Genomic DNA, 16762 nt, shown 5'->3' on the forward strand with positions numbered 1-16762 from the left:
AAAAAAATTAAGACGTCCCCCCATGTGACAGTGTCATATGAGCTGGGACATTTCAATGAATTTTATTGAAAAATTTTATTATACTTTAAAAACCTTCATTAAACCTCAACCTGCCCATGGATGAGGTTTCATGATAAATGTGAAGGCCGCTTGGGCTCTTTGCCTACCCACCAACCTTAAGGTTGGATGGGCAGCTCAGTTAAGCATTTTAATTGATATTTAAATGGCCTTAATAGGCCTTCGACAGTTCGGTGGGCTCACAGCCAACTCCAGTGCGCACCCGCTGGCCCTACTGAATATCTAGACCCTTAATGATTTTGAACAGCTCAATTAAATCTCCTCTTAACCTTCTCTTCTCTGAAGAGAACAATCCCAGCTTCCCCAATTTATCCTTGTAATTCAAGTCCCTCATCCCTGGAATCAGCCTCATAAACCTTTCCTACACCCTCTCTTTAAGTCTTCACATCCTTCGTAAAATGTGGTGCCCAGAATTGGACCCAATTCCCCTGTTGATGCCAAACCAGTATTTCATAACTGTTCATCATAACTTCCTTGCTCTTGTATTCCATTGCTCTTTTTATAAAGCCCTAGATCCTGTATGTCCTTTTAGCCACTTGCTTAACCTGCCCTGCCACCGTCAATGCTTTGTGTACATATACTCCCAGGTCTCTCTGTTCCGGCACCCACTTTAGAATTGCAGTTTATTTTACATTGCTTCTCCTAGTTCTTCCTACCCTACAAAAATGTATCACTTCACATTTTGATATTAAATTTCATTGGTCACATGTCAGCCCATTCAGCCAGCCTGCCTATGTCCCCTTTAAGTTCATCACTATCCCCCTCAGTTCACAATACTTCCATGTTTTGTGCCATGAGCATTTGCATAGCACTTTCATGAACTGAGGAAGTCCCAAAGCATTTTACAGCCTATGAGCTACTTTTTGAAGTGTAATTACTGTTGTAATAGCAATATGGCTGTCAAATTGTGCAAAGCAAGGTCCTACAAACGCAATGAGATAATAACTTGAGGAGCTACTTTGTTCTGTGTTAGTTTATTGGCTAGAGACATTTGAGAACTTAAGATGTTTCATTACAAACTACAACAAACAAAAAAACTGAAGAAACTTACTGACGATGGCACTTTAAAGCAGATTTCTTCGAAGCAGCACTCAAACATTAAACTGAAGTTGGGATCTAAGGATCAATAACAAACACAAGGGCTGATAACCATCCAATTTTTAAAAGTACAATATTTCAACAGAGGTGCACACACATGACAAAGCACCAACCAGCTGCCAATGGAACTTCCCCATGTTGCTGACTGGCTGCAGGTGGCACATGACAGCAGACAGACCAGGCACAGATGGCACAATGTTACAATTGGGAGACGCATCAAGACCATTATTTTAAAAAGTAGAACAACCCATTTTAGGGCAACTACTAGATTGTAGTTTGGTCGAACAGAGACACGTGCCCACAAGTTTCCACTCAGACTCCCCATCTCAAGTTGGGAAGCATTTACTAAATGTGTGATGGTTTCTCTCACTCTGACCGCTCAACATTGTATTGATCAGGGTTCCGTATTAGTGCTAACCCTGCCTCTGTACTAACTTAGATTATAATTCCCTCTGTCCTCATCTCAATCTAATTCCATATTATTCACATTGTAATACAGGATTTTTAACCTGAACAGTGACAGGATCTCAGTTTAAAACGTCATCCAAAAGATGATGTGATACAACCCCACTTCAGTACTCAATCTTTTCTTCAGGGTTGATGTCCATGTTCCCATCTACTCTACTACAGCTCCTTATGATTTGGAACACATCTATCAAATCTCCCCTAAACCTTCTCTGTAGTAAAGGAGAATGCTCTCAGCTTCTCCAATCTCCCCACTGGGCTGAAGCCCCTCATTCTGGTTACTTTGCTCCTAAAGCTCTTCTCCAAGACCGTGACATCCTTTTATTGTGGTGCCCAGAATTGGCCACAATATTCCAGCCGGGCCTAATCAAAGATTTATAAAGGTCTAGCATCAACTTTCTTGCTTTTATACTCCATGCCTCAACTGATAAAGTCAAGGGTCCCATATGCCTCAACATTTTGATCTACTGTAAAAAGATATGAGTTTCAACGCTCAAAGATCCTCAATTCCTCAGGGGGAGAAATAAAGGAATAACCTTTAAGTTTTTAGTAACCGCATGCAAATAACTGGTGTGTGTGTGTGTGTGTGTGTGTGTGTGTGTGTGTGTGTGTGTGTGTGTGTGTGAAGAGATGGATAGAATACAAAACAACTAATTTTTGCAGGCAGAAAGACATGGAAATTCCCCAACTGTTGCTATCGCTAAGCACAAGGAAATGAAGCCGTGCGATCTAAGCTTTAAATAGAACGCATCACAGATACTTACCAGTGGTGGTGAGTATAACTGGCCGCTTCGCAGTTGCCATGAAGGTCTTAACTGCATTTAGAAATCCAGCATCATCATCAAATATTACATCTACCTGTTAGAAAAAAACAGGAAGAGCAGCATGAGCATTACTGAAAGCAACAAGCAGTAGAGAGCATGGTGAGTTGTGCAGTGGGTAGAAACTACGATGCAGCATCTCATCCTTAGAAATGACCAGGTTCATTCTGAGGTCCTGTATTGTATAGTAGGTTGAAATTGATAGGGAGATTGCATATACACAGAAACGTGTGTGTTTAAGTGTACAAGTACATGCTTATGCATAAATGCACACAGAATTGTTACAGTGTAGAAGGCGGCCATTTGGCCTATCATGTCTGCACCAGCTCTTCGAATGAGCAATTCACCTAGTGCCTGGTTTCATTTAAACCAGGACCATGCAAGCTTTCCTTCTTTGCATCCACTTAGGCACACTGAAAGTAAACTCACAGGCCACATGTAAAGTCTAAATCGACGTCCTCATGAACTCACATGGATCTCGAGCAGCGGATACCAACAGGTCATGGAGTTTTGATTTAGGATGTATGCAGTAATACAACAAGTGTTAAGAACAGCCTCTCTGAAACTCAAAATTCAATCCGGACAAACCAACGTGTGAAGGGAAAGGCCTTCACTGGAACAGGAGGAGGCTATTTAGCCTCTCAAGCTTGTCAATTAGATCATGGCTGTTCTATATCATCATCAACTCGCTTTGGTCCTGTAATCCTTCATACCTTTGTCTAACAAAACCCATCAATCTTGGTTTTGAAATTTTCAGCTGATCTCCAGCCTCAGCATTTTTGGGAAAAAGAAGAAAGGAGTTCCAGATTTCCACTATCCTTTGTGTGAAGAGGTGCTTCCCACAACATCCTTGAATGGCTTAGCTCTAATTTTAACATTATGCCCTCTTGTTCTGGACTCCCAGCAGAGGAAATAGTTTCTCTTTATTCAACCTATTAAACACTAGAATTAGATCATCCCTTAATCTTCTAGACTTAAGAGCCCGGAATTGCCCAAACTTGGACACCTGCGTGACCACTGCTGAAGTTGGGACATCTCCACTGCAGATCTTTAGCACGTCTAGTTTTATCGAGTGTAATTTCATTTCCTACGTATGCAAAGGAAAACTGTCAAAAGAATACATGTATGATGTCCAAAATCCAGCACCCTCGGGTATGAGGCCATGTGGGATTTTGGATTTTCCAAGATTTTGAACGTTCCACCTGGCGTGTTGCTCGGAGTTGACACGTTTTGTTATAATGCAATAGGTTCAGTCAGAGAGAGTTCCATATGTCAAGTTTACATCCAGTTCTCATGCAATATCAATCTTCAGTTAGCAGCTTGATAATGTCTGGCTTTTTACATTTTGAGAGCATGTTGCTAATCGGAATCAGATATATAGTGAGCGATGATAAGCTCCTCATGGTCCAAGCTAGAACCAATCCAGAATGGGGTTCCCAGAATCCAGTCATCTGTGCAATGTCTGACCAGCATGCCATTTCAAAAATGTCCGGTTACTGAAATTGCTTTACTCAATTCGATGTATTTTCTTCTTTGTGGACAGTCATGGTCGAAGGTACTCTCAAGATAACCTAATGTACGACAGCATGTCAATTAGCAGCCTTTTAGCATGGCAGCTCCGGTTCAAGACTGGCAAGCATTTTTCAAGCAGACAAAAACCAGTGTGCAATGGCTCAGACAATAAAGTTCTCTGCTACAAAAATGTCTATTTCTGGACAATTCCAGTTTTCAGACTGCCGTATTTTAGGTATTGTACCTGCAATGATTTTGCCAGGTAATTTTAATTACCGTAACTGTTCTTTTAGTCATTTTACTTGTTGTATCAAGTTGGGTAAAAACTAGTAATGGAATGTAAACCGGACTGGGATGACTGAACGTTTGTGTGTGTTCATCTGGTTACAATATACAAAATACAGTGGCGCACAACAGCTCATTAAAAAACAGCCGTTAACCTAACAGCTTTGTGATCTGCACTCTGGGAAACCTTGGGCCGTTCAGCATTGCAATTACTTGCAAGAGAAAGAACCTTCCTCAACGATTCTATTATTCATAGGAGTTTGTGCGCTGCTAAAACATGGATACATTATGTCCATCACAAAACTCAAACATTAGCACCTGAAGAGGCCTTATTCACATCTAATGAAGAGCACACTGATTACCAAAAATGCTGAGTCGCTACAGCTCATGAGGTGAAAGACATTGAAGCATCACTGATCCGTTACTATCACACCTAGGCAAAAAAACACTCAAAACTAACAATTTTCATTTATAAAGTATCTTTAACATAGTAAAGCATCTTGAGGCACTTCATAGCAGCATTATGAAGAATAATGTGACAGAGCCACAAAAGGAAATATTAAGGCAAGTAGTTAAATGTTTGGTCACAAAAGTAGGTTTTAATAAGCGTCTTAAGGGAGGAAAGAGAGGTAGAGGAACAAAGAGGTTTCGGGAAGGAATTCCTGAGCTTAGGGCCTAGACAGCTGAACACATTGAAGACATCAGTTTTAACAAAGCAGTATTACATTTAAACCAATAACTCCAAACTTCTGCAATTTATTGAAATGCTTTACTCATCTGACAGGGAGATCTATCGTTGGAAAAGATAGAAGAGATGCCGTGCATGGAGGTTTTATCTTTTTATTCTTTTACCAGTTATGCATTCAGGTGGGCTTGACTGTAGTGAATATTTGCAAACATACCTCCTCAAACAGGATGAGTGACGTGGCACTTTTTCTGCTGGATTCTTCAGAGCCTGTGTCTTTGCTCCCAGACATGGAGGGAACCCTAGTTACATCTGTAACCTGGGGGCTGCTTTTCTGGGCCTTATAATTCTTCCGTGGTTTGTCTAAAGAGAGCAGGAAAATCTTCAGCAACTTTCCACTAATTCTCAGCTTCATCACCAAGTATAGTTTGAAGTCTGGCCAGATTTCTTTTATGCGCAACTCTCAAAAAAATAATGTTAGACATTCAGTAGCTTAAGCAACAACACTCTGTGTGAAAACTGGTTTTCCTGTTTAAAAAAAAAGTTGCCCTGTTTACAAAAGCAACAACTTCCATTTATGTAACACCTTTAAAGTAGTAAGAGATTCAAATGCACTTTACAGGAGTATTTGCAATCACGATCTCCCACATAGAGGGTCAGGCAGCTTCCCCCACAGGAAATTGGGAAATATTTCTAGGGTGGGACTTTGAAATCCTGTGTCACAGAGCGACACCACCTGTGATTTCCAAACACAACAAAATTCCAATTGAGGCCATGCTGCGCGGAGTCACGCTGCATTACTTGATGAGTGCTGGCAGAGTCAAGAAGGCACGTACCATTCGTCTCCTTTTCTTCAAGTTTTTCTGTTTCTTCACTTCTGTTAGGTTTCGACGGGCCTCTGAAGAAATTGGCTAAAGACATGGGCGTTAGGTTCTTCTTTGAGCCCCTTCCCTTCGGGGACTGGGGTGCCTTCCTGGGCGACAAGACCACTTTTCTCGGAGAGTTTGTTTTCTCTGTGGAAACAAGGGTAAAGTCATTTTAATAGCCAAAAGAAACAATTCAGCTTGCTCCCGTAAATGGGCCCAACGGAGCTATAGGGCAGAACTTTGCCTTCGGATGGCGAGCAGGCCCCAATGGCTTGGCGATGGGTGGACAGCTGACCCCCGCCACCGAAACGGGGCCCGCCGCCATTTTGAGTGGGAGAGCCAATTAAGGCCCGTCCAGCGGCATCCCCGGCAGGAAGCGCATAGCAGGGGGTGGAGGAGGGATTCCCCAGCTGTCAAAGTGCGCTCTTTCGCGCATGCACATGAAAGAGTGCACTGCTCCCTGAGACCAAGTGCTGTCTTAGGGAGATCACTGACAGGTTAAAAAAAAAAACACCAAAAATAGAAAAAGATTACAATTATTAACATGCCCCCCCCTCATGTGACAATGTCACACGAGATGCAACATGTTAATAAAAAGGGCATAAACTTTATTAGACTTTTTAAAAACGGACACGAAACCTCATTCCACCAGTGGATGAGGTCTCATGTTTTATCAGAAGCCCGCTGGGATTCCTGGCCTGCCCGCCAGCCTTAAGGTTGGATAGGCGGGTCTTTAATTATCTTAATTAGCCTGTCAATGGCCTCAATTGGCTATTGACAGGTTGGCGGGTGGACAGCTGATTTCGCATTCCGCCTGCCTTCCTGAAAATTTAAAAGGGACCAGGATGACGTTGGGAGTTCCTCCCGACATCATCCGGCGTCATGTTCCCATCGGCGAGTGGGCCCCGCCCCCAAATCGCCGACGGGAAAATCCTGGCCATAATTTGCACACCTACAGAATGGTTTCTCATTTCAACCATGTTATGATATGCGGTTGTGAACTCAGGAAATTCTCAGACTCCAATACATCTGACTGAACTTGGCCTGGTTAGGTCATATTTAACGGTGCAGGCAACTACACAGGATCTATAAAGCGAGGGGTCAATGGCACAGGCATGATGAGCTGAATAATTTAATGATTACTTCAAAGTAAAAGAGCCTTAAAATTGCTTGCAAGCCAACAGCTTAAGTAAACTGACCTGAGGAAAGTGTTCATTGGTGATGTCATTTTAGTTGCAGAGCTACAGAATTATGCAGTAGAAAAGGAGGCCATTCAGCCCATTGCAGGTTCTTTAAAAGACTTATCTAATTAGTCCCACTCCCTTGCTCTTTTCCCAGAGCCCTGTAATATTTTTCCCCTTAAAGTATTTATCCAATTCCCTTTTAGAAGTTACCAATGAATCTGCCCAAGGAGCCCATTGCATTCCAGATCATCATAACTTGCTATGTAAAACTAAAACAAATTGTACAAAATAGGGAATTTGGTGGCGGGGCACTAAGACTTTGTACTTACTCGGAGATTTGGCTGTTTGAGAAGGCAAAAGCTTGTTGCTGTTGAAGAAGGCAGGCTTGAGGGCATTCGCTCCCTGTTTATCAACTTGGTGAGATTGAGTGGCTTCTTTTAGTTGAGAGAGGATCTGTCTGCCACTTCGCTGTGAGGAAGCATTTACTTCAAATACCTAAAAGCATAAACACTCATGTAAGTGACATTCAACACCCAGTCTTGCAGCTTATTCCAACGTCCTACAACAAAACATCAAGGAAAGAACTTTCCAGTCGGCAATGCGGGGGCGTGTGTCCCGACGTCACCGCGAGTCATTTAGATTTTCGGTTCGGCCGGCGCGCAGTCGAGTCAGCTGCACACCTGCCGAGCTGTAAAAGGCCTATTAAAAACTAATTGATATAATTAAATGAGCTGCCCATCCAACCTTAAGGCTGGCGGGCAGGCATGGAGCGCTGGCGGCCGTCGCATTTTTCATGGAACCTCATCCACGGGCGGGATGAGGTTTCATGAAGTGTTTAAAAGTTCAATAAAAATTATTTTAAAAGTTCACTGACATGTCCCAGCTCATCTGACACTGTCACATGGAGAGACATGTTTTAAAAGTTTTTAATTACTTTATTCAGATGTTTAAAAGAGGTGCCTCAGGGAGATTTCTGGGCTCGCGCGTAAGTATGTGGCCCAGACTCAGGGAATACACCCCCCGCCCACACAGGGAGCGCTCAGCGCTTCTGGGCGAGCGTCAGGCTGGTCGGGCCTTAATTGGCTCACCCGCATAAAATGGCGGTGCAGACCTGATTGGGTTTGCACAGGCTCCTGCCCGCCCCCCCCCCGTTTCTAATATTTTAAAAAACAAAGACCTTTAAAATGGCTGAAAATGTGTCTGCCTGTGACCCCCTGAACAAAAGAAGCCACTTAGCAGTTTTAGGAAAACTCATGCCAATGATCTCTGAGGAGCCTCAAATGACCCCCCCCGAGATATTTAACAGTCACTGGAATCCAGAAGATGAATACGAATCCTTCGCCAAAGATGGTGGTGAAGTGGGAGTCATGTGACATGGGCTTCTGGCTTGTGGAACAAGTAATATTGCCTTGCTGAAGTGAAAAGCGCAGTCTGCTGTTTAATATCTGACTAGTAAGCCACACCGAAGGAGCTCTGGCCCAGGTTGGATGCCTGGCTCCATCTACTCTACTTCTGCTGGAAGTCTGTACCATTGCCTACAGGACTGATTCATCTCTGCGTGTCCATCTGATCTTGTGAAGTCCACACCACCGGAAAGCGAATCGGTTTTCAGCCCACGACCTCCATGAGGAATACCTCATTGGACTTTAACTCTCAACTCTGGAACCCCACATGAAACAGTATTTCTTTTCTCTGTGGTCTCTGTACTATAAATCTTTTATTTTCTCTATCCCTCTCTTTACTATCTAAATGTGAGGGCGGGGAGGCATTCAAGCACACTTTTTTCACAATTTGAGTGTGTGCAGATAAACTAACTGGGTTCATCCGATCTCGAGTTTGCTGTAGGGTTATAAATAGAAAATTGGACTGCACCAAAACTGAGGGGTTGGGAAATACGCCATTACTTATAGGAGGGAAACAAATTAGAACACCTTTCTGTTTACGGGCGTGGTGAGAGGAGAAATTAGAGCTGTTTAACTTAACCCTCCTCCTGCCCATAACAGAGGCCAAAGTTATAAACATATCTTGCTCTGAAGATAGATAGCTGACAGCCACATAGTTGAGCACATAGGAACTGCTCAAGTGTGAATGGTGCTATATTAACTTGGTATTCCTTTTCATACCAACCAGTCGAGGTTCCTACAACATAACTGACATCATGAATGCAATGTACTGTGCCATAACATTAAATACACATTAAATAACACAAGGCACATTGGTGACTCATGCACCATCAATGTAACCAACGCGGTGTCTGCTGGCACTCTCGAGGCCTTCCGTGCTCGGTGGGCACCGCGGGAACTGGGGTGTTTTGTTGACCCCTTTAATCACATTTTGATTTAAAGTTTGTAAGTTTCCTTTAAACTTTGTTCTTGGTTTTACAGCTGACCTGAATTAGGGGCTGTGCCTGATTTATCCCAATTTTGTTGATTTGGTTTTCATTTAAAAGATTATCAATGTAACCAACTTCAAAGGGCAGGGAACCAGAGGTAACTCAATAGCAAGACACGGTGGCAGCAAGAACACTAAGGGAGGTGTAACTGCACACTTCCTATTAAAAATAAGATTTCAATTTTTATGGTTGGACTAAATTAAGTTTTATCATTGGAAGCTTATTTTTCTGCCATACCCATGATTGGTCAATCAGTTTTTTTGGTCTACTGTGCAGAATTACAAGGTAATGCAGAATTTAAAAAACACTAATACCCCTCATTTGTTAAATAGTACAGATTTGGGACACTAGATACCTTAAGTTAACCAATGGTCAGGTGGGGGAAGCTACAAACATCCTAAATACCCCTGGGCTGGGGAGCAGATAATCAGCCAGGGTCCCAAACCCTGATAAAAACAAAAACCTGCGGATGCTGGAAATCCAAAACAAAAACAGAATTACCTGGAAAAACTCAGCAGGTCTGGCAGCATCGGCGGAGAAGAAAAGAGTTGACGTTTCGAGTCCTCATGACTCTCAGTTCTGTTGAAGTGTCATGAGGACTCAAAACGTCAACTCTTTTCTTCTCCGCCGATGCTGCCAGACCTGCTGAGTTTTTCCAGGTAATTCTGTTTTTGTCCCAAATCCTGATGGTTATTCAGTAAAGCCCTCCTTCCCACAGAAGTGAACTTATGCAGAGGTTAACTGAGAGTAGGATTAGACCAAACCCAGTATGGGTCAGTGCCTTCAGGAAAGAAAAGTGGAGAAAAACAAATGATACTGTACACACCTTAAATTAGCAGGAAACAACATCTACATGCATTAGACCTAAACAATGAAAGGCATTTCCTTCCATCAGAATCTCAAAAGACAATGACAAATTAGCTTTCAAAATGAACTGCACGTACTTATAGCCACTTGCATTGGAAATTCCTTCGCAGGAAGAGTGGGGGCAGGGGGAGAGTTCTCCTGATTGTCTATTGTGACTTTGACAAACACCAATTTTGTCTCTATCCAGGATTTCCACTGATGTGCTACTAAAGTGAAGGGAGTCGACTGAGAAAATCCTTGAACAAATTCCCAGTGTCTTAACTTCAGCTGTTTGGGGGAAAAAAGGGTAATATACCCAAAATAGGAGCACAAACCTTAAAACCCAACTCCTGAGCACAAGCATAAACTGCAGCCGTTTTCCCAACTCCAGGCGGTCCAGTAATTAGCACGGTATTGCACAAAAAATCCTCATCCTCAGAGCTCTCCATGTTAAAGTCACTATTGTCCCAAATATCTGAGAATAGTTAAGAAGAACAAAACAGCTTAGAGATAAAAGCACAGACACTGGATATATCAAAACAAGACCAGCATCCAAAACAAAAAAATAGCAACTTTGGCTGCAACCGTTAAACTCTTAAATTAAAGCTAGATTTGCACAAAATCAAAATCTTTTTAATTTAAAAGAGCCCTGTGTGTTAACATATTTCATCTTATCTATAATGCTATCATTTGAAATAGCAGGGGCTGAGAAACTACCACTGAATTTGACAGGGTAAAGAAGCATAAAAGAGATTCAGTAAAACACCAAGATTAACAATGATTCTTTCATACTAAAGTCCAAGTCTAGTCCTAAAATAGCTTACAATAGGAACTTAAATTTACTTCATAAAAAATATTGATCAATTTAATAATATGAACCTTTTCAGAGCTCACTGGAGGTCTCCATGAAGAATGAACTCAAGATTTCTATTTCCATGAATTGCTGAAATTGTGAAAACACTCAAAAGTAACTTGCATTTATAAAGTGACTTTCAGGACTTCAGGATTCCCCAAAGTGCTTTAAAGCCAATTACGTATTTTAAACCAGTTCTGTCGAAGGGTCATGAGGACTCGAAACGTCAACTCTTTTCTTCTCCGCCGATGCTGCCAGACCTGCTGAGTTTTTCCAGGTAATTCTGTTTTTGTTAAGTATTTTAAGTGTAGTCACTGTTGCAATGTGGTAAACACAGCAGCCAATTTGCGCACAACAAGCTCCCACAAACAGTATTGTAATAATGAGCAACTAATCTGATGTAGGGATGTTGGTTGAGGGATAAATATTGGTCGGTAAACTATTTTGTTACACTGAATCACAGCATTAAAAACACACAAGTGCATTCCATCATATTTTTATTTGAAAGCTGACAGGGAAAACACCAGTTTCTGTTGAGTGAAGCACACATCTCCAGCTCTTGTGACACACAGAGTGGAAATCACACCTGAACATTTTGAGACACCACACTGAAATCAAGCTACAACATCACACAGAACAGCAAAGTTTAAGAATGCTGCATACCCAGTTTCTTATCCTTTTCAGTCTTTCTTTCTTTCTGTTTTTTCTTTTCTTCCTGATCAGCCCTCTTCTTCCATTCCATTAACCAACTGTTTTATTTCCAAAACACAAAAATATGCATTAAGTGCATAGGACGACATGCATATTTGATTCAGACCTCTCCCACTCCCCATGAATACCGCACTTTGTTTTCCCATCTAATTCACAGGGCTCTTTTTAAATTATTTTTAAATTAAACAATCTGATAGTTTGGTTTGTAAATGTCATTCCTGGTATGATTATGAGTATCGAAGACTGGAGAAGTTCATGTTTAATCTCTGGTTTTTGTTGTAAGTTAATCGTCCAATTCTGGCCCCTTGAGCATCACCGATTTTTTTTTGCTCTACCAATGGTGGCCATGTCTTCAGATGCCTAGTCCAAAGCTCTGGAATTCCATTCTTAAATATTTCCACCTCTCTCCTCCTCCTTTAAGAGAATCCTGAAAGCTTTGGTAACCTGTCCTATTATCTTGTTATGTGGGTTAGTGTCAAATTTTGTCTGATAACATTCTTGTGAAGCTTCTTAGACCATTTTGCTACATTTAAGGGGCTATATAAATGCAAGTTGTTGTTAACTGAACACAAACCCAAGAAATAGGTACAGAAGTAGACCATAGGGCCCAACGAGCCTGCTCTGCCATTCAGTACAATCATGGCTGATTTTGGGCTTCAACACCATTTCCCCACCCACTCCCCATATCCCTCAATTCCCTGAGTGACCAAAAATCTGTCTATCCCAGCCTTAAATGTATTCAACAATGGAGCATCCACAAACTTCTGGGATAGAGAATTCCAGAGATTCACAAGTGAAGTGATGTAATTTCTCCTCATCCCAGTCCTAAATGATCGGCCCCTTATTCTGAGACTGTGCCGTGTTTTAGACTCACTGACCACCGGAAACAATCTCTCAGCGTCTACCCTATCAAGCCCCTTCAGAATTTTGTAGGGTTCATTGAGATCACCCCTCATTCTTTTGAACTGTGGGAGAATATAAGCCCAATTTACTCAGCCTCTTATCATAGCAGAATCCCCTCATTCCAGGTACCAATTTAGTGAACCTTTTCTGTATCGTGTCCAATGCAAGTGTATCGATTCTTAAATGTGGAGACCAGAACTGCACAGAGTACTCTAGATGCAGTCTCCCTAAAATCCTGTTGAACTGTAGCAAGATTTCTTCATTCTTGTACTCCAATCCCATTGCAATCAAGGAAAGCATGGCATTTGCCTTTCTAATTGCTTGCTGCACCTGCATGCCAACTTTCTGCATTCCTTGTACAAGCACTCCCAAGAATCTTTGAACATCAACACTTATAAGTTTCACACCTTTTAAAAAATATTCTTTTCTACTCTTACAACCAAAGTGAATAACTTTATTGTCTGCCATCTTTTTCCCCCACACACTTAACCTGTCTATATTTCTGCAGCCTCTGTGTCCTCCCCACAGCTTACGTTCCCACCTAGCTTGTATCATCAGCAAACTTTGATACATTACTCTGTTTCTTCATCCAAGTCATTAATATAGATTGTAAATAGCTGAGGCTCCAGCACTGAACCCTGTGGCCCACTATTCACTGCCTGACAACTCGAAAAAGCCGTGTTTATGCCCACTCTGTTATTATACGGTAAACAATCCTCTACTCATGCTAAAATATTACCCCAAACTCCTCTACCAGAGTCCACTTGCCAACCAATCTACACTTTCTTCTCAAGGGGAATAAATTGTTGTTCCCTTAACTGTTGGTTTATTTTGCATCTCTGTCCTAATGAGTGCAAGATAAAAAGCTTTAATAGCATGTCTCTTTGTTCAGCAACACTCAAGTTCTGTACTACCAAACGACTAATTCAACACTCCTTAGTTTGACACTCTCCAAGATTCAAAGGTGGCACATATTTGTGAAACTTTATGACAACTTCCAGGAGGCATAATCAATGTATAACTACAGTTATTCAGTAGTGGGTGAAAGTTGAGTATGGGTGTTGACCTTGAAGTTTTGTTTTGACAATTTACTAAGCTGCTTCAAGGTTTTATGATGAAGGCAATGTGCAGAGCAGTATATGTGGGAAGGGGGAGAAGAAAGAAGAATTTTCAGCGTCAAGTGAACAATTACATCTTCATATATAAATATGAGAAATGGGAATGTATAATGCAACTGTCAATTATTGTTTAATTCTATTGACTTTCCAGAAAAGGTTTTTGAAGTCCAATCTGGTTGGGTCAGTGTTCCTGTACGGCATAGGACATACTTGAGGATCAGCACTAATTTTCAGTCCTCTATACTGAATCTAACACTTTCATGCTGTCAAGCAGTTCAATCTGAACCACTGTTACAGGGTACTGAAAGAATTCTATCCCCACACCCAATTATCCCACAAATAGCTTTCTGAATCACACCAATCTGATGGACTATTGTAGTTAGTATTTTCTGAGGAAGGCCTTGGATCTTCTATTTTAGGGTAAATGAGTGAAGCCAATTTCAGACTGCCCAGTAAACACCTGTTACTTGCAAGGAAATTACCTGCGTAATTTCCTGATAGCACTGAGATTTCCGACAAGTTCATTGGAGTGCTGTGGCTGGTATTTCTCTGTCCATAGAAGATCTTCCCTGATTGGGTCTGAAAATGAAAATTCAATTAGAATTTCAAATAAAGGAGAAAAAAAACACCAAAGCTACTTAATGAAGGATATAGAGGGATAAGACTGCCCTCTTCCCCTTTTCTGGGATTAGAATTGCATGGAGATATTAACAGCACCATAACGGAAGGGACAAAGATTGGTCAGCTTCTCCACAGCTGGCAACTGAGCCTTCAGTTGTCTGGGCCCTACGCTTGGAAATTCTCTCCGTAAGCCTCTCCGCCTCTCTATCCTTCCTTTAATTGGTCCTTAAAACCACCTCTTTGGCGAAGTGTTTGGTCACCTGTCCTTATGTCTCCATCTTAGGCAAAAATTGACACCAAGCCAGATTACATTCCGGTGTAATGGATTGAGGCATTTTACTTTGTTAAAGGCACTATGCAAATACAAGTTGTTGCTATTATGTAATATGTCCTACGTGCGGTTCTCTCATACACAATGAGCTTATGATTGCACCTGGATTCCAGTTGGAAGGGCTGCTGAATAGAAAGAAAACTAGGAAGCCAAGTCAACCTCATCACTTTCTTATATCTTGTGGCAATCAACTGAAGAACAGGAATTATAAAAAACTGGGTATAAGTTCTCTGCCTCTTCAGTCAAGGAATTTAACATAGATGGATAAGGCTGCCTCCTCCCATCTTTCTCATAAAGTAATACAATACCCATGGCTGGTTCATTGGGTAACTGCACACATGGTGCTGAAGCACATGTGCAAAGGTTCTCTGCTCAAGAAAATTACTGACTGGGACAATATTACAGCTTTATCTTGAATTAGTACTGTGAATTATCAAGCAAATATTAAATGTATATTTAATATACATTTTCAGAACTCAGCTTTAAAGATTTTAGTCTTTCTGAGCCCAACTGACAACGGGTTTTACTGATAACTGTTAGGGAACAAAAATACAAAGGATAGGGAGCTCAAGGGACTGAAAAATCTCACTCCTGTTCCCATGTACGTGGCAAACATAGATCTGACTAAAATTCAAAGGGCTACTCAGTAATGAAAATTAAATTACCGTCAGAAGCAGCAGCTTCCTCCCTCTTTGGTTGGTCAGTTAATTTGGAAACCCGTGACGGAGCAGGCACATTCTGTGTTTCTGCTGCTCTGGTTTTACATTCCAACTCCTGCTGCTTTATCTTAATAGATCGACTAAGGCGATTTTTGGAAGGAGCCACGCAATTCTGATTTTGGGCGCCTTTACTGTTTCTCTTGGTAGATTTCTCAGATTGTGCAGACACCTCTGGAGTGTATTCTTCCACATCAATGATAATAACAGAGTCCTCATTATTGTCAAGTATTTTCCTCCTTTTTTGTTTCTGGTCCTGTCTTTCCTTCTTTCTCTTCCTTTTACCCAAAGTTTGTTGTGGACTGCTACACAGAGATAATACTTGTTGGGGCTCAGTATCAAGCTCTATTACAGAACTGTCCGATTCATTAGAGGGTCCTGTAAATCAAAGGAAAAACACACACAAAGTTTGTAAACCAGTATAAATATGTCATGCATCCCACATAAAACTGAGGGCCCAGAACTCCTCACAAACACACAAAGCAGATTGACTGAGGTATGGTTCGTGACGGTACACAGGGACAACAAAATCTTCTGTAATTCACCTGATGTTTTGAAATCAAACCTAGTAAAATAATTTGTGCAATAACTTGGAAAAGGTCACTGACAAGGTCATTGATGAATGAACTGGTGAAAATGTTGTGCACTGTTGTCTTTTCCTGAACTCATTTATGGTGTTAAAGATGGCCTAGGATAAACATCTTTGTTAATCTTTTACAATGAGCAGGCTAACCGTGTGTAAATCAGTATAAACATATGCATTATTCTTAATATTGTGCATTTAGCAGTTCTATGATAAATAAATTATCTGCTGGCCTGCAGCCCAAGAGTGTATATTCAATCTGTCTGCTGCAGACGAGGTATATCATTTGACAGGTTGTGGAGTGATCCAGTAAAGCAGAGCTTAGTAATAAGGGTATAGGGTAGACAGTGTAGCTGTGATGTTGCTGGACTAGTAACCAGAGGCCCAGACTAATACTCTAGGTACTTGGGTTCAAATCCCACCATAACAGCTGACGGAATTTAAATTCAATGAATAAAATCTGGAATTATAAAGTGAATCTCAGTAATGGTGACCATGGAACAATAGATTGTCGTCAAAAACTCTCTGGTTCACTGATGTCCTTTAGGGAAGGAAATCTGCCATCCTTACTTGATCTGGCCTAAATATGACTCCAGATCCATAGCACTGTGGCTGACACTTAACTGCCCTCTGAGATGGTCCAGTAAGCCATTCAGTTCAAGGATAGTTAGGGAAGGCAACAAATGCTGGCCTT

General features: G+C 41.4%; 1 protein-coding gene across 1 annotated transcript in view; it reads right to left on the reverse strand.

Moving 5' to 3' along the window:
- Positions 1 to 16762, reverse strand: part of atad5a (ATPase family AAA domain containing 5a) — a 61814-nt gene that overhangs the window by 25441 nt on the left and 19611 nt on the right. Inside the window, exons 11-19 of the mRNA XM_041217408.1 lie at positions 15435 to 15863; positions 14300 to 14396; positions 11749 to 11834; positions 10568 to 10707; positions 7324 to 7489; positions 5781 to 5957; positions 5162 to 5307; positions 2406 to 2499; positions 1130 to 1194 (exon numbers count right to left, since the gene is read on the reverse strand). Of these exons, the coding sequence (XP_041073342.1) occupies positions 1130 to 1194; positions 2406 to 2499; positions 5162 to 5307; positions 5781 to 5957; positions 7324 to 7489; positions 10568 to 10707; positions 11749 to 11834; positions 14300 to 14396; positions 15435 to 15863 (1400 nt within the window). The remainder of the gene's footprint in view (positions 1 to 1129; positions 1195 to 2405; positions 2500 to 5161; positions 5308 to 5780; positions 5958 to 7323; positions 7490 to 10567; positions 10708 to 11748; positions 11835 to 14299; positions 14397 to 15434; positions 15864 to 16762) is intronic.

Source organism: Carcharodon carcharias, chromosome 22 (genome assembly GCF_017639515.1).
Source record: "Carcharodon carcharias isolate sCarCar2 chromosome 22, sCarCar2.pri, whole genome shotgun sequence".
Taxonomy (NCBI): Eukaryota; Metazoa; Chordata; class Chondrichthyes; order Lamniformes; family Lamnidae; genus Carcharodon; species Carcharodon carcharias.